This window comes from Gossypium raimondii, chromosome 2 (assembly GCF_025698545.1).
Source record: "Gossypium raimondii isolate GPD5lz chromosome 2, ASM2569854v1, whole genome shotgun sequence".
Taxonomy (NCBI): Eukaryota; Viridiplantae; Streptophyta; class Magnoliopsida; order Malvales; family Malvaceae; genus Gossypium; species Gossypium raimondii.
The window spans coordinates 45,384,136-45,403,140 of record NC_068566.1 but is presented as its reverse complement, the minus strand read 5'-3'; the positions used below and the strand labels follow the sequence as shown (position 1 = coordinate 45,403,140).

The window sequence follows — 19,005 nt, the reverse complement described above, 5'->3', positions numbered from 1 at the left end:
CCCGACATATTCTAAGGTTACTTCCACTTGTTCTACTTTGGTGAAGTAATATCATTTAACTTCTAATGCAAGTTATGATTCCACAATCTCTAAGTCAAGCTACATCATCTATGAGTCATTTACCCAATATACTGAATTGGAGTTGACTAGTATGAAATGCTTTAGTTACCAATGTTCTACTCTTTCAAAAAAACAAAATTGTTTTAAATACAAGTTGTTCCAAACAATGATGGTTCTAAATATAGCTATTTCTGAAACATCATTATTTGAAACAAGAATCGTTTCAAACTTTAGTCGTTCTTAACAAGAATTGCTTTCTGATAACAGCTACATTGAATGTCAGTTGTTCTAACTAAAATTCAGTTTTAAACATAGTTATTCTTGAGCAACGATTATTTTAAATAACAACTATTCTAAACAAAAATAATTGCTCTGAAAGAGATATTAAGTGAAAAAACGATATCACATTACCTTTTAGAATCTCAATATCAACATCTTACTTCACAGCCTTGGGTGTTTGTATTACCTATTTACCTCCAAATGAATTCATCAATGTCTCCTTGAACGAGATGTACTCTCCTTCTGAGGAGTCAACGACCACATCTCCACCGCTATCATCTAACGATTCCTCCTCCCTACATCTAACCTTTTTAAAACATAAATATTTCATGTGTAAAAATTATCTATAAAAAATATATATATATTAAGAGAAATTAGTTGATGTTTTTAAGAAATAAAATATAACAAACATAATGATAAATATAAAAAGAATATATATTTTATTTTATAATTATATAATTATTAATTTATTTATATAAATGAAGGAGTTATTAATTAAAATATTTTAACATAATGGTATATATAAAATATATGTTTTATTATATAATTACATATTTATTATTTTATTTTTATATATAAAATAGTTATTAATTAAAAGATGAATTAAAAATTAAAAAATTAGAAATAATATATTTATTAATTAAAAAATTAATTAAAATAAAAATTAAAACAACATGAAATAAAAATACAAATGTGCTTAAAAGAAGAATTAAACTTGGGACTTAAGAATGAAATCATTGTTATTTGACAATCTAACCAGATGAGCTGATATGTTAAGAAAAACGCGTTTTTGTAGAAAACATTTTTCAGAAAGCATTTTTCCCAGGACACGTTTTTGATTTCTCTCCCTAAAAAGGGCCTATTTCTCTAAATTTAAAAAAAAATGCCTAAAACCCTCATTTCGTTCTAAAATCGACATATTTACCTAATTAAACCATTATATAAAAATATATTAAAAAATCTAAAAGTTTAATCATACTTAAACTCTTTAATATATAAAAATTCTTGTCTATCAACTTTATTCTTTGGCTCAGAACTTTCACGGCAGCCCAATTTCCTACTCTTTTTTACTTTTCGGGTTTGCTTTTGCACCCAAGAATTAGTAGCGCCTCATTTAAGAATTTATCAAAATTAAGCACAAAAAATCTATCAATTAGTCACATTACCAACCATTAACAAGATCTTAATTCTTTTCTTAAAGATATGTTAAATAGGGGCATTATATATTATTTTGGACAATTTGTTGCAGGGCTCTCATTAAAACTAGTACCAACCAAATCATAGAATTTAAGGATGTTATTACCAATAATACAAAAAGATACTCGAGCCGTAAACATAAAAAGTACACTGGTCCATTCTTGGCTACTAATCCAATTGATAGGTGTTGGCAGTACAAGAAGAGTTGGGCCAAGAATTGCAAAAGAGTAGCGAAATGTGTGTTTGGTTTTGGTTACAAAAATTTTGGTGGAAATAAAGACGAGTACTATTTGGTGACAGATAATACTAATGATGACGTCTTAAACCCTAAACAAGGAACTTTATGTCATGTTGTGATCTAGAAAAGGCCATTATGGATAATTTTTTTCTCATAATATGAACATAAAAATTATCACAAGAGCTATTAGTTCAAAGCCACAAGACAATTAATGGTCATAGAGCTAATGTTCAAATAGCACATGGAGATGGCATTACACTTCAATTTTTGTAGAATGTCATAATTCACAACATTCATGTTCATCACATTGTTGAAAGCCAAAGTGGCTTAATTAGAAACTTTGAAGATCACTATGATTATTGAATGGTTGGTGATGGAGATGGGATTTCTATCTTTAGATCGTTAAATATTTGGCTTGATCATATTTCAATGTCTGAGTGTCAAGATGGACTTATTGATGCAATACAAGATTCCACTGCCATCACCATATCAAACTGTCATTTCACCCATCACAATAAGGTAAGTTTTACCTTAAAATACTGAAAAACCTACACATTTTGTCATCCAATTTCAACTAAACATTTTTGGAATTTTCTTTCAAGTGGTCTTATTGGGTGCAAGTGACATTTACGCTAAAGATCAATACTTGCAAGTCACAGTTGCCTTCAATCATTTTGGCAAGGAATTGGTACAAAGAATGCCTAGATGTCAATGAGGATTCTTTCATGTCGTCAACAATGACTCTACTTATTGAAAAATATATGTCATTGGTGGTAGCACGTATCCTACCATTATTAGCCAAGGAAATAAGTTCATTGCTTCGGATGACCCTTTAGCCAAAGAGGTAAATAAAAAATATAATTAAAGAATTGATAGCTTTCTTTAATTTTGTAATTGCAATAAACATGATCCAACTAGAAATGTATCTTTTGGTTGTACCATTAATTTGCTCTTTTTTGTTACAATTTTTGTAGATAACCAATAAAAGCTATGCACTAGAGTTAGAATTGAGGTATTGGGTATGAGGATTAGAAGGAGACTTGTTCATGAATGGAGCTTTCTTCAAAACTTCTGGACCACTTTCACCTCCTCATTTAAAATTTAGCAAGAAGGATATGATCAAGGGCAAACCTGCAATATTTATTAAAAGACTCACTCGTTTTGCGAGGATTTTAACTACAAAAAAGAAGCCAAGTGTTAGAACTAACTCTTAGTTCTACTAAAGTCTACAAAAAAAATTCTTCTTTCTTGACATGTAAGAAAGAGAAAATCTCCTCTAAAAAGTGTTAATCTAGCATGGGTTAGCATGATATATAAATATAACAAATGTATTAAGTTTTACTAAATTTAATAAAATTATTGCATTAAATGTAAAAAAAATTAAAAGCTTGATCTTTAAAGTTTATTTTTCCAATACAAATTTAGGAAAAGGGAATGAGTGACATATGACTTGAAACCTAGTGTATGATGCCAACAAACAACAATTTATCACTCTATTTGTGCTTTATTTACAAAAAAAAAACTTTCTTAATTTGTGTTTATATGATCTTATTTGTTAGGATTTTTTATTTTTGATTGTCCTTGAGATTTCTCTAACCATCGATGCTTGGTCTAACAAAAATGCACTTTCAAACAAATTTCTTACTGAACAAAATATAAGTGCTAACTCTTGTATCATCTAACTAAACAAGCTTAACGTAGATTGATTAAATTGAATACAGATGGGGCACGTAATCCTTATTTGGGGCTAGCATCTTCGGCTGCTGTGGCTAGGGATGAATGCAGTAAATGGCTTTGGGAATCGAAAGAAACATTGGGAGAAGTAATGTTGAGCAAGCTGAGTTGTGGGCTATTTATGATAGCCTCCAGTTTGCATAAAAGGCAAAATGGAAAAATGTCATCGTAGAAACGAATTGTGTTCTTGCTATTGAATCCATTCATAGTAGTTTTCAAGGCCAACTGAATAGAGATTTAGCTATAAGAATTATTGAACTCTGTCGAAGACAATGGAGGGTAGTGATCCAATATGTCTCAAGGGAGGCTAATACGATTGCACATTGCCGGATTGATGAAGCAATTTCCTATTGGTCCACATGTTTTTCAGGATATACATTTAGTGGTAGCGGATCAATTAGGAAGAGCGAATTCTTCCTCTAGCTTAGGGTACTATGGTTAATGTGTAATTGTTATTATCTTTAAAATAAGAAGGTAGGTTTGTTTGCTAATATATATATATATATATATCAATTACAATCAAATTCCCACCAAAATAGTCTTCTAAAAAAGACTACAAATATTCTAATAAAGATAAGATTAGATAACGAGATCTACAAGATATTCTTTAATCAACTCAATCTAATCTCGACAAAAATGAAATTCAAATTATAAGATATACTAACTGCGGGTAAATGTACTGCCCATCCAAAAGGACTTTAGAAGGTAACCAAAGCAAAATTTTCTTGTTAAGGGAAAAATCCTTACATACTTGGCAGTTAAGTGAAATCATGGGTATGAATTATCCATTTATTTCACACAAAAAACTGTAAAATGGAATTAATGGGACTATACAGAGAAGCAAATCTTGTAATTCATAACATATCAAAAGACAACAAAAAAAGCCAACTATTTTGCTTTGATTACCTTCTAATTATACGTTCTATTTGTTTTAAATTCTAGGTTTCATCTCTTCTTTGTATTGAGTTCAGTTGTGGACCATTTTGTAAAAGTTCATTTGATTTTTTTTTTTTTTTTGGATCTTCTTGATAAGCATCAATGGGAGAATTGGGATTTCAACAAAGGTGGGAGTTACGGAGGAATGAAGGTGACGGCCTCGATTCTTCGTTTGACGATATGAAATCGATTGGGAATGCCAAGAGATGTAAAACCAGGGAAGGAGTTGATTTAAATAGGAATGAAACAAGTGATCATGTTGCTGATCCATTGGATGAACTTAAAAACTTGATGGAATCTTTATTGAAGGATCTTAAAGTTACAAAACAAGATTTATTGAAATGGATGTTGGAGGAAATGAGGAAATTGATATCGGATTATACTCGTCCCGAACCGAAGAAACGAAAACGGGGTCACGGAGGAATGAAAAAGGCTAAGAAAGTGGAAGATCAACACGAAAAACATCCGAATAACATAGAGAAAAGTATCCAAGTCCAACACCGTATGAACTTATCGAGAGATCGAGTCGAGTCCGGACAAGTAAACGAGTTGCAAGGTCATAAGAGTTTTATATTGGCAATAGAAGCTCAAAAAGGCACTACGAAAGGCAAAAAGGCGGTTGATCGTAACAATTGCCACCATCAAGTAGCCGAAGGTCAAGGCAAAATGAACGGTACTAACGGAGACAAGTTTGGATCATCGGTTGCTCGGAATTTCCTACATAGTCTTTCAGGTCAACCAACTGAGCCCATTGTTACAAATCAAGGGCTTGATGCTTCTTCACTCTATAACTACATGTCACCTAATCAAGGATCATTTCAAGCATTAATGGCGTCCAAAAATATGGGTTCCATTAATCAAACTAGTCCCTCAAGTTCAAGTATTGGAAGTGGATTTGGAGTCCCATTTCATCAAGCCATTGATGTTGTTGGTTCAAGCATGAATCCACAGTGTGTTACAAAGGATAATGGGAAAGCAGTGAGTTTGATGATGAATAATGGAGGAGGAAGCTATAATTTATCACAGCTTATTGCATCAAACAATCACCATTGCTTCATGTCATATCAGATGCAAAACATCAAAGATGGTAATCTTTTCAGACAGTAGCTCAACAGCAACAACATTGATTTTCTGGTCTTTTTTTTTTTTCCATAAAAAAGTATTCCATTAATATAGTTCAATTTGGTTAGATTCTTGAAATGGTACTTTGTAATTGGACGTCAATGGCAAATCCTTAATTTTCAATAATAATAAAAGATAGAATGAATAATGAATAATTTTTGCACATATTCTCATATCTAAAATAGAAATTTTAGTGGATAAATGTACTTGGTACGTCTCTCTACTACAGGGACTGCACCAAATTAATAAATGATCAATTTAGTCCCTATATTAGTAAAAAGAATAAAATAAGATTAAATTTTAATGAGTTAATATTTACCGTTGTTTAGAGTTGAACTGTAAATGAAAAAATTCATGTCAATTTTTAAAACAATAAATGTTAATTATATTCCAATTTAACCTTATTAATTCTTTTTAATAGTAAAGAGATTAAATTGATCCATTTAAGATTAAAGAGATTAATTTATTACAATTCCTATAATAGAAGGATTTCTTAAGTACATTCACCAAACTTTATGTGCTCAAATCTCGGATGGGTACTATTCGTGAGAAGATTATAAGGAAGAAAATATCTATTTATTAAATTTGTTTGTTCAAAATATATTGTTCGTATTTTAAAATGGTAGTTTAATTATTAACATCATTAATATTTTTCGTCGAAATTGATCAATTTGATGCGTTTATATGAGGACAGTTTAATTAATATGATAAATTGACAAATTTTGCTGAAAAATAATAACGATATTAATGATTGAAGTAAGATTTTAAATAAAAAAAGATAAGAGGATATAATTTTAACTTTTTTTAACTATCGGGACTAAATTTTAAAAATTTTAAAGCATAAGGATTGACCGTAGAGGTACTCAGGGGTTGGGGCGGGTCTAAGCATGATATTAATATACTTTATGCTTGTCCAAGTTCGGCCTGACCCCAAATCTGAGCTTAAAATTTTGCCCAAACTTGCCAATATTTACAAAATATTAACCAAGCCCATTTTAGGCCCGCCCATATTATTTTTTAAAATTAAAAAAAATTATATTATATTATTTTAATATTTAGTAATTGTATACATTTTTTATTTATTGAAAATTTTTATATAGTCATCTTAATATTATTTTAATATTTACATTAGAGTAGTATTATATATTTAGTATATGTTTATTTTTTAACGTGTTCTAAATTACATAATATATAAAAATAACATAATATAAAATATTATAAACTTAAAACGGGTCGGGTCGTGCCCAACCCATATTTTAAACGGGCCTAATTTTTTTGCCCAATTTTATTTTTCAGACTAATATTTTTGCTCAAATCCACTCAAATTTTGACAGACCTTTGGGCCTAGGCGAGTAACCCAATCCATGAATAGGTCTAATTGACAGTATATTTTAATTTTTTTCTTTTTTGCCGAAATAACATTAAAAATAATTTTTTAAAAAGACATTTAAGAAAAGTTTTTAGTAGAAAATGAAAAGATAAATGACTCCTTTACAAAATATAGGCAAATTTCCTTGTTTGATATGCAATTTGAGAAATGGGCAAAATGTGCAAGAAACACTCATGATGTAAGGTGAGACCACAGAATACTAAAAGACACCCAATTACTCACTACTTTATTTTTTGAAAAAAAAGGTTGGACTAAGGCAGGTGATTACAATGGAAGACTTTAAATTTTAGGTAAATTATATTAATTATTTTATTATTTAATTATAAAAAATTATAAAATGGTCATTCAACTATTTAATTTTATCTTTTGATCCTCTAACTATATTAAATTTTGGGTGTTTCTATTTTTATATTAATTAGTCGGTGATAAAAAAGATAAAATTGAATAGTTGAGTGACCATTTTGTAATTTTTTATAGTTAAGTGATAAAAGAAATACTAATAGTTCGTTGGCTACTAGTGTAGTTTTTCCTTAAATATTATATATTTTTTCATAACTCCTTCCTACCCTTAAACAAGAGGTGAAAAGTATGCTCCCACCTATGTCGTGTGAGTTAAGATTCAGTCAACCTTAAATATTTGATTAAATTGATGTGAGAAATTAATTAAATATTAATTAAATTAACGTCACAAGTTAATTAAATATCAACTATATTGAAAAATAATTTAAAAATTATTTTAAAAAATCAATATTATTATAATGATATTTTATTTTAAATATTTTATACAAAATATTTAATTAAAATAACTAAAAGTCACTAATTAAAATAAATTATATCTTGTTTATAATTTCATTATCATTTTTTATGTCATAAAAATTTTGTTTTTATTTAAGTGGGTTATTAGATTATGAGTTAATAAATATATTTTAAATTTTATAAAAAAATTGAGATTTTGACCGTTAAATTTAACCGAGTTTAAAATTTTAAATATCATTATGATTGAATTTTATTGATTTCATATAAAATTATAAAAATACAAAAACAACCTTGTAATAAATAATTTATTTTGTATATAAAATAATATTTTTAATAAATTTTAATTGAATTAGTGTTTGATAAACTCGTGGTAACGATAAAGATGTTAATATAAGTTTGATAAAAATAAAAATAAAAATAAAATATTAATATTAATTTGTCTGTAGGTTGCAAATTGTGCCCATTAGCTAATAAACGAAGAACGACGTCGGGTCTGTTTTCACAAGCTTTCAGTTAGGTGGACCATTTGGCTTTGAGGCTTTGACAGTTGCCTTGCTTATGGCATTTGTTTCATTATTTTATTTATTTTTCTTAAATTTTTATGGAACAAAGCCCAAACATTTAAGTGATGCACAGAAATAAAGGGAACTTTCAAAAGGGTCCCCTTGAAGTTGAATGATAACAAGTAGAATTAGTAGGAAGAAGAAGAAGAAGATTGAAATCGCCCATTAATGGATTTGCAAAGTCTTTGCAAAGTAATCTTAGTATCAGCTCTAATTTCACTTGTCTGTCACCCATGTTCCGTCACCGCCGGTGATATAGTACACGACGATGATTCAGCTCCCAAGAAGCCTGGTTGTGAGAACGACTTCGTTCTTGTAAGCATCCTTCTTTGTATTTTACCCAATCCTGTTTCTTGATTTTCTCAATTGGGTTTTGCTTAAATTCTTGTTTTTTTATTCCTTTTTAATTGAGTTTGGTAGTAGTAAACTCTTAAATCTTGTTTCTTTAGAACTAATTTAGTTTATTGAAGACTCAAATTTGTCTAGACTGGCTTCAGTTTGATAAATTTGTTGAGTGGTATATTGTATATCTAGATAGATAGTTACTGCTTATATAAGTGGTTTAGTTTATAAAATTTTCATTTTTTGAGTAAGGAATTGTGATAAATAATAATGGCTACTTACTTGATGATTCATGGTGATAACATATAGGATTACCTGCCCTTTCTGTCATTTTGTTTTAGGACTCCATTGCATCTTGTTGAGTTTAATTGTCAATTAATCATGACTTTTTTAGGTCAAAGTTCAAACTTGGGTTAATGGCATAGAGGATGCTGAGTTTGTTGGTGTTGGTGCTAGATTTGGTACTGCTATAGTGTCAAAGGAGAAAAATGCAAATCAAAGACGCCTCGTTCTTTCTGACCCTCGTGATTGTTGTAGCCACCCGAAGAATAAGGTTTGATTATTTGGCTATTGAAATACTCTTTTACATGTATGTATGATCATGCACAACAAGCAAGTATGAATGCATAACTTTGATGTTTTTAGCTTGATAATGATGTCATTATGGTGGACCGAGGTCACTGCAAATTCACTACCAAGGCAAATAATGCACAGGCAGCTAATGCTTCTGCTCTCCTCATTATAAATAACCAAAAAGGTAATAATGTTTCCTATAGTTACTTGATGCATGTGTTAAGTAGTCGAGGTTTTCAAATGCATTGTTGATAAATAACCTGAGTGTCTTTGTCATTACTCTGAAGTTTATCGTTTTGGGTTCCCGTGAAACAGTATGAGATTGATGGTAACTTCTTAAATTATTTTTCTATAAATAGTTTGACCTAGAAAGATATTGGAGTACATGTGCATTGCTAAAGGTCAAGCTTGTTTCTTCTCGTGCAGAACTTTATAAGATGGTATGTGATCCTGATGAAACTGATCTAGATATACACATACCTACTGTCATGCTCCCACAAGATGCTGGTGTGAGCTTAGAGAAAATGCTGACAAGTAATTCATCGGGTAAGCTTCTACTCTAATATTTGTTTTATTAAATTTTGTCATCTGCATATATGATTGCCCTACCATGACCTATACGTGATATCTTTCTGAATGCTTTGAACTTTTGCAGTGTCTGTACAGCTTTACTCTCCAAAACGACCTCTAGTGGACATAGCTGAAGTGTTTCTATGGTTGATGGCGGTTGGTACCATATTGTGTGCTTCATATTGGTCTGCATGGAGTGCTAGAGAAGCTGTTATTGAACATGACAAACTATTAAAGGTCACATGCAGTTGATTTATTATGTATTTCCCTCCAGCATATTTAGAGTTTTATCTGTTTATTTACAGCTATATTATGCTTATTAATTTGTGGATTGTAGCTTGTCAATGCAGGATCCTTTAGATGAAATTCCAGATACCAGGCATGTCGGTTCCGGTGGCCTTTTGAATATCAACACCACATCAGCTGTCTTATTTGTTGTTTTTGCATCTTGCTTCTTGATTATGCTTTACAAACTTATGGCATATTGGTTTGTGGAGCTCTTGGTGGTTCTTTTCTGCATAGGTGGTGTGGAGGTACAACTTATTTTTATGTGTGATTCCAAGTAATTATTTATTCATACATGCATGTATGCATATGCCGCTTCTCTTAATTCATGTTATAGTTTTGCATACTAAACATGTTTCTATGAACATTACCGGTTCTTTTCCTCAATTGTTCCATATATTTCAATGTAGTAGCATGTAACTCAGAATTTAATTTATGTGCAGGGCCTTCAAACTTGCTTGGTTGCTTTATTGTCAAGGTACTCATGAATTTCTTAGTATGAGTTCAGTATGTTATGAGAAGTTTGCATTTAAACACATGCCACGCCTGCATGTAAACTTTTGGGTATTTGTTGACTGATTTTTGTAAATTTATTGCTTAGCATGTATTGTTATTTTATTCTCTACATGATAACCATCAAAGAATTATGAGAAGTTAAACAAAAGGATCTAATTTAAAACCCCTTTTTTTTTTCATAATAGTTCCAGCTTTCAGCAATATATGAAGAAATATGTTCTTACATTTGTTGCCATGGATGCCTAGGAATTTAATTTCCTTTTTGATCCTAGATAAATACCATTCTTCAGTTTTATAACCTTCATCAATTAAGGGAATTAATTCATCTTTTCAATGTTGTGAATTTATTTCTTACAGGTGGTTCAAGCGCATTGCAGAATCATACGTTAAAATTCCTTTGTTTGGAGCTGTCTCATACCTTACATTGGCTGTTTCCCCCTTCTGCATTGCGTTTGCTGTTGTTTGGGCTGTTTACCGCAATGTTTCCTTTGCTTGGATAGGTCAAGATATACTCGTAAGGATGTACTATCTTGTTTACTGTCCTAATACATTTGGGATTATCTAAGTTGCTTTATTGTAAACTACTATGTCCCTTTTTTTTCGCCTAAACTTTTTCGACTTTCACTAGTTGCTACACTAAAGCAATATCTATGTGCTTCAATATTTGAATGTGCCCATCTTAATACAGTCTTTATACCTTATCTTTTTCAGCAACATTTTTCTTTTCCATTAATGGAAAAGAGTGAATTTTGAACAAGCTTCTGTTTCAACTAATGGATGGGTACCTTTTTTGCTTCTGGGTTCTTGATGGAAATCCTTTTTGTTTTCTGTCAAGCCATGTTTTTTGTTAACTGGTCATTGATGGAACTATCTCATTCATCATGTATTAGAATACCACATTAAGAATTACATTGCGGAGTTCGACTTTATAATTTTTTTTCTTTTCAGGGAATTGCATTGATAATCACAGTTCTGCAAATTGTCCATGTTCCTAATCTCAAGGTAGCGTTTCAAATCCTTTTGCTCTTCTTGTTATATTTTAGAATCGTACGAACCTGTCTCTTATATTGCTTAAAATTTTCTTTCTTGAATGTCCAAAGTAATAAAATATGGCATGCTTAAAGTAATCTAGCTGGTTTGTGTATCAGGTGGGAACAGTTCTACTCAGTTGTGCTTTCTTATATGACATCTTCTGGGTTTTTGTTTCAAAGAAGTTGTTCCATGAAAGCGTGATGATCGTGGTAAGTAATCCACCTCATCCAACTTTAGTTCATGTGCCATATCGGAATCTGGGTGTTTTAGTCTTTAGACTATTAAGGATATATAAATATGGAATGGCTAGAAAGCAACACCGACTGCTTGTGTCTATCCCATAGGTTGCTCGTGGTGATAAAAGTGGGCAGGACGGAATTCCGATGTTACTGAAGATCCCACGAATGTTTGATCCATGGGGTGGTTATAGCATAATAGGATTTGGTGATATCCTTTTACCTGGATTGCTTGTAGCATTTTCACTCAGGTTCGAAATTTTGCTGTCTTCACTTACAGAATATGTTATTCCTTTCAACGCTCTGTTATTCAAACCTGTCCCTTAATGTTCATACCTTCCTTTTTGAAGAAATCATCCTTTCCTGCTTCTTCTAACAAATGCAATTTGATGTATTATCTTGTGTATCGTTTTCCTGCCCAAGGTTATGTGATGACAGAAATGACAACCTTTTTTATTGTCTGCTAAGTTTCAAATCATATAAGCTTACATTTTTGGCCATTGAATTCTCAAATTCTGCTTAGAACTTACTTGAATCAGTTGGGGGTACAGGTATGATTGGCTGGCAAACAAGTCTCTTCGAGCTGGCTACTTCGTTTGGGCAATGATTGCTTATGGCTTAGGTATGAGATGATAAAAGAAAGAAATCATGCTAGTCCCAGAAAACAAAAGGACCGATACTTTTTCATGTATAGACTGTGAAAACATAGTTCATTTCTCGATAAATGAATGAAAAAATTAGTTCCGAAAATTCTCTTCATTTTGTTGCCATCGCTGTTTTTTAATTGGGGTTTGCAAATGACAGTTTTCTAATCCTTTCTCACCCGTGGCAGGTCTTCTTGTTACGTACGTTGCACTAAATTTGATGGATGGACATGGTCAACCAGCACTCCTTTACATTGTCCCTTTTACACTTGGTAATTTTTTGTTACGAAAAGCAGTTTTCTTCGTCCTTGGTCCTGGAATCGTGTTATTACTGGCTGAGAAGTAAAGTTAACGCCTCGTTGTTCTTGCAGGAACCTTTTTGACCCTAGGAAGAAAGAGAGGTGATCTAAGAATTCTCTGGACAAGTGGGGAACCAGAAAGACCTTGTCCCCATATCCGACTCGAACACCAAACTATCGAAGAGTTGAACGATGAAAAGTAAGATCCTTGTAATTATATATTGGAGAACTAACTCTTAGCATAAATCTTAATGCCCTTTAATGCTATACAAGGCATGTTATGAATTTAAAACGTCTCATTCGAAAAAAGAAAAAGGTGTGCTTTTGATAAGCTTCAAAGATTGCTTCCAAAATAATTGACATCTTTCAGCCCACCACCTGCTTCATTTTGCTTTCAAGTATTTCCATAGTTGAATTTGAAGAAAATAAACTTTATTTCGTGGTTGCAAATATAAGCAATGAAAACAAAAGTCACATTACACTCTTAAAGAGAGAACACATGTTTAAACTTTGAAGATGACATTATTAAAAGGGACAGTCATGAACAAATTTTGAATATAGAGTGTAAAATGGATATGGAATATACCAAAAATCCTAGAAGGGGTGAGGACAGGGCATTACAGCTCAAGAAGTATATAAAAGAGCCCTCCAAAAATGAATGATCATGGACCAACAAAGAATGCATCAATGATTAGGCATTCTGCTGAAATTAATTATTGAATGGAGGAGACATTTAAAAACATATCAAAGGCCAGAGATATTCAAATAAATATTAAATTAGGCATGGTCATGCATGCTCGTGAAAGGGAAGGAATCCAATTCAGTTGATATTTGATAATAGTAATAATCCCAAAACCAAAACACAATATATACATGCATACTTCAACCTAGCGACTAACTCATTCTCAAGACATGCAAAACAGTAATCAAAACTTGGCTACAAATAGGGGTGATTTGAATCATAAATTTTGAAAGGATCAAAGTGTAATTTTATAAAATTTTAAGGGATTAAATGATAAATTTATCATTTTTAGGGATCAAAGATCACTACTTGCCCCTTTTAACTTCACCACTGACTACAGAAACTTGAAGTCACAAGACACACTCCCATTGCCTCAAAACTTAAGTGCTGGCTAATTCTCAAGACACGCAAAACAATCATCAAAATTTGGCTACAAAGATCCAAGGTCTCGAGTTTCTTGATTCTTCTTGAAGTTGTTTTTGTTTGTAATATTGTATAGATGACTAAAACATCAATTTACTTATAGATATATTAAATTTAAATGTGAATTAACTGTATAATTATTTGATTGAATCGCTATAATAAGTGTCAATTAATGTAATACTTCGTATTCAAATCAAATAAAACAACATATAAATAGTTGACACGTGTCTCCCTAGCATCCACATGCTACCAAAATGGACATCGGTCATATCAAATATCAAGTGTCAAAGAAAAAGAAAGCTGGTTTGGTTGGGTTTCTAAAACTACTAGAAAGCTCCTAGTTGAAATTTTGAAATACATTTGCTTTATTATATGAAAAATATGTTTTGAGTTGGCAAAGGGCTAAGCTTGGAGGGGAAGGTGGGGGCAAATGCGGCTGCATGTGATGTGAGGGTAACCTATAATGAAATATGAGTTGTCTTAGCATTATAAATTTGGTCTTTTTTTCATATAAAGTAAACAAAGAAAAAAGAGTTCAAGCAAATTTAAAATGAGAAGACATGACATTGGCATATGTGATATGTGGTCCAAAATCCAGACCCTCTTTTCTTGTTTTGTTATATATTATAATATATAATATAAATGTTAAAATAATCGTTTGCGTCTTAGCTTAATTGATATGAGTATTATTGTCGAGTGCACTGAATCGTATTATATTTTTATTTGTGGGTTGGAGAGTGATAATAAGTAATTGTAACTATTACGTTTAAAAGGATAAATATAATCAGAATCGAGATTGTTAAAAAAATTTTAAAACATAGATAAGGAATAATAATATCCATACCATGTCTTTTGCTGATTTAGCTGTGTTTTGGGGACATGGCTTGCAATTTGCGGCATTGAATGAACTTTGACGAAATTAATTATTTAAGCTATTCATCATCATTCATGAACCTTCCCAATATATAGATGATGAGTTGATATGGTTGTTGATGGTTAATTAAAGAGGGAATTTATGTTCGAATTTGAGAGTGGGATAATTATAAATTTTAAATATGGATCGTAAAACAAACATAAAGAATTTGATAATAAACAATTAATAGTAGAAATATTAAGGAGTTTTACATCGTTTCATATATGATATCAAATTATAAAATAAACTCGAACTTAACAATAACTCTTACATTAGAGTCTGAACTTTTTTTTGTCTAAATTGCCTCTGAACTTAATAATTGTTCCTATATTAGAGCTTAAACTAAACACTTATCCTTAATTTGATAATTGTTCTTAAATCGAGGCTTGAACTCGATACATTAGAGGGATAATTACCAAATTTGAGACTAATTTAGATAAAAATTTAGACCATTTCAGGATTAATTACTAAATTTAAAGATTAAGTAAGAGAAAATTATCCAAAAATTAATTTTACCCTTTTTAAAATAATTCAGAATCATGTTAAATATATTGCCGTTGCGTACTCTAACGTGTCTGTCACTTTCACCGTTTCCCCCAACGGTAACCCAAACGGTACAATTTCTTCTATCTACCCCTCCGAATTTTCTTTTCCGTTCCTTGATTTTTCTTCCCGTTTTCTCTTCGCTGATCTCTCGTAAATGACAATTTTATCCCTGTTATTTTATATTATTTCTCCGCGATAAAATGCTGTGAAAGTGACGACAATTTCCTCAAACAAATCACGGCCGTCCAAAAGGATTGGAAAAAAAGAAGTTGCGGTCAGTTAGATAAAATGACTGTTTATTTATTGCGGTGATGTAAGCAAATTAACCGCCCAATCAAATACTACCTTCACAATGATAACAGACAGATCAAACCAGTTTGCACTATTACTTTTTTATTTGCCTTTATTCTGGATTATGATTGCTAGGTGGATATGGGATAATCATTGGAGTTCCACCACTTAACTGTGTTACGAGTTATTAATAAATTTTTTAATATTTCTAAATGATTTAGGTTACACATATTTTTAAAGAAGATAATCGAGTTGTTGATGAAATGATAACAATTGTATAATCAAAATCTTGAGACAAATGTATTTATATGCAATTTCTAAATGAAAATTTTCAATTACGACTATTCTAGAATGGCATGAACTCGAATAGTCCAAATTATAACATAAAAATCAATAATTAAAACATCCTCCACATCTTTCCACAACATTCTTATAAATTATAAATACAAAAATATTTTATCATGTTGAATATTTTCATACCATTAATACAATAATTAAAACAAGGAGACAAAAGAAACACTAAAAAAAGAAAAGAAAAAGAAATTAAAGACAACCCATTTTTGCTTTGAGCCGAAATAATAATACACTGTTGCCTTGTACCCTATCCCATCTATAAAGGCATCATATTCTCTAGCTTTCTCTGGTATGCACTCATTTGGCTTGGGTTTATTGTGAGGAAAAAAAAGCTTCAATCTTTGGTTGTTAAGTGGGTGAAACAAAAAAAATGGAGGGCAAAGAGGAGGATGTTAAGCTAGGAGCCAACAAGTTCTCTGAGAGACAACCTATTGGGACATCAGCTCAAACAGACAAGGACTACAAGGAGCCACCACCAGCACCATTGTTTGAGCCTGGTGAGCTCAAGTCATGGTCTTTCTACAGAGCCGGCATTGCTGAGTTTGTTGCTACCTTCTTGTTCCTTTACATCACTGTCTTGACTGTCATGGGTGTGTCTCAATCTAAGACCAAATGTACTACTGTTGGTATTCAAGGCATTGCTTGGGCCTTTGGTGGCATGATCTTTGCTCTTGTTTATTGTACTGCTGGCATTTCAGGTCACTTTCTTCCTTCAGCTTTTTGATGGGTTGTTTTCGAAGTTAGAACCTTTTTTCTTGAAAGATGCTTAATAGAACCTTTTTTCTTGAAAGATGCTTAATACCCAGATCTGTGTATTTTTTGGGATAACTTTCAGGTGGCCATATTAACCCAGCTGTGACCTTTGGGTTGTTACTGGCAAGGAAGCTGTCCCTTACAAGGGCAGTATTCTACATGATCATGCAATGCCTTGGTGCTATCTGTGGAGCTGGTGTAGTGAAAGGATTCGAAGGAGACAGTAGATATGAGATGTTGGGTGGTGGAGCCAATGTTGTGAACCATGGCTACACCAAAGGTGATGGTCTTGGTGCTGAAATCATTGGCACTTTTGTTCTTGTCTACACTGTTTTCTCTGCTACTGATGCCAAGAGAAATGCCAGAGACTCTCACGTTCCTGTATGTACTATGTTCTTGTCCTTATTCTTACTTGCCTCTTAACTGTCATTACATAAATTATCTGCTTGATTTTAATGTTCACAAAGTCTATAGCTTGGTTTAGCTCCAAATGAAGTTGTTGAGGAGTTTGAAGTCCTATTGTATGATCCCTAGATGATACACTCACTGCATGAGCTCTCTTAGCTCCTTTTCAATTTGGATTGAGACCTATATATATGTTAGTTTTACGTTTGCTAGATGCAATATCTAGTATGCATAAGTGACCTTTTAATACACCAAAATCTGGTTTGCTAGATGCATAAATGGCCTTTTGTCATTTTTACTTAGTTGTTTAGGTGTGTCACAGCATGACCCTCACTTGAGACTCCTTGTCTAGCAACTTGCCTGAATGGTGAGCCCACTCATTAACTGTCATATTGGCTTCTAGCCATCTTGTCCCATTCGAGATGACCTGTGACACATCATAATGCCACTCTACTTAAACCTATCCATGACCCGCTAATACTAAGTCATCATGTGGCACCTCGAGATGGGAACAATCAATGTATAAAAGGCCTAAGGATACCTTCAATCTCGCCAAAACCTCTACTCCCATCTTCTTTAACTACAGCCATCCTTCTCATTGGCACTCCTCCCTGTCTAAACAGGGCAAACCGACCATTTCTGCTGCCAACTCGTCCATGTATCAACAAGGTGGCTAGGATTCATTAATTGAAAGTATTAGACTGGTCTAAACCATTCCTCTCTTTTCAAGCATGCAAATTCCACTCCAATTAGGGGAATATCAAATAGTAGTCTGACCTTTTGAAGTACTTGAATTATAGACTCTTTTAATGAACTTTATTTCAATTACATTGCAGATTTTGGCTCCCCTACCTATAGGGTTTGCAGTGTTCTTGGTTCATTTGGCCACCATTCCCATCACTGGAACTGGTATTAACCCAGCAAGGAGTCTTGGAGCTGCCATTATATATAACAAAGACCATGCATGGGATGATCATGTAAGTACATATATAGCCTTCTGCATTCGGCCATTCTTTCTCCATGTTGATGGCATTTAGAGATTGATTTGAAGTTTTATTTTTGTTTTTGCAGTGGATTTTCTGGGTTGGACCCTTCATTGGAGCTGCTCTTGCTGCAATTTACCACCAGATAATCATCAGGGCCATTCCTTTCAAGACCAGAGCTTGAAAATGATCTAATCATTATTTTGCATCTTTTCATAGTTTCCTTCTACATGTTGTCCTTTTGTGGATCTACTTAACTGATGTGTCTCTCAACTCTTTGTTTCACTTAATTTGGATTATGTTTTATGGTGTTAATTAATGTGTGTAAATTATCCTAGAGATATATGCTTGTATTTAGTTATCAATGAAGGATTCTTTTTTGTCTGCATATGTTCCCCTCTATACTACTTCTATTGCCATTGTTGCAAGCTTTCATTATGGATTTGACTCGGATTTTGATTTATCTTTTTTTTTTAGTATTCTTTAAGTTCATGTTACAATCTTATCTTTAAAATTCGAACAGGTTACAGCCAATAAAGTTGGGCTTTGATCAAATCACAAATTGATGGGTCTAGCTAACTGGAATTGCCTATTGATCTTTATTCTGCCTTGGTCCATAAGACCCAAATTATATGTATAAAGTACCTGCTATTCTCTTGTTTCTGTATATATATCTAGCTACTAGTTGCAGTATAATATTAAATATATTTATAACATTTAAAATTTTCTATAATAATTTATACTTTTTAAAAAATCTAAATTTTAATAAATTTTAACTTAAATATCTAATTAAGTTCCGTAAAATAATAAAAATTAATTAAAA

The 19,005-nt window shown here is 31.9% G+C and overlaps 2 protein-coding genes and 1 pseudogene across 2 annotated transcripts; all 3 read left to right on the top strand.

The window, feature by feature from the left end:
* Positions 1 to 55: 55 nt before the first annotated feature.
* Positions 56 to 2,988, top strand: LOC128034585 (probable pectate lyase 19; annotated as a pseudogene).
* Positions 2,989 to 8,256: 5,268 nt separating this feature from the next.
* On the top strand, positions 8,257 to 13,146 carry LOC105789121 (signal peptide peptidase-like 2). The gene is made up of 14 exons (XM_012616360.2): positions 8,257 to 8,590; positions 9,012 to 9,170; positions 9,263 to 9,374; positions 9,617 to 9,736; positions 9,846 to 9,997; positions 10,111 to 10,293; positions 10,489 to 10,523; positions 10,919 to 11,075; positions 11,510 to 11,563; positions 11,710 to 11,802; positions 11,938 to 12,080; positions 12,381 to 12,451; positions 12,662 to 12,745; positions 12,845 to 13,146. Exons 1-14 carry the CDS (start codon positions 8,444 to 8,446, stop codon positions 12,973 to 12,975), a joined length of 1,641 nt encoding a protein of 546 aa, XP_012471814.1. The 5' UTR covers positions 8,257 to 8,443; the 3' UTR covers positions 12,976 to 13,146.
* Positions 13,147 to 16,290: 3,144 nt separating this feature from the next.
* On the top strand, positions 16,291 to 18,570 carry LOC105789119 (aquaporin PIP1-1). The gene is made up of 4 exons (XM_012616357.2): positions 16,291 to 16,739; positions 16,877 to 17,175; positions 18,036 to 18,176; positions 18,271 to 18,570. Exons 1-4 carry the CDS (start codon positions 16,412 to 16,414, stop codon positions 18,364 to 18,366), a joined length of 864 nt encoding a protein of 287 aa, XP_012471811.1. The 5' UTR covers positions 16,291 to 16,411; the 3' UTR covers positions 18,367 to 18,570.
* The last annotated feature ends 435 nt before the right edge of the window (positions 18,571 to 19,005 follow it).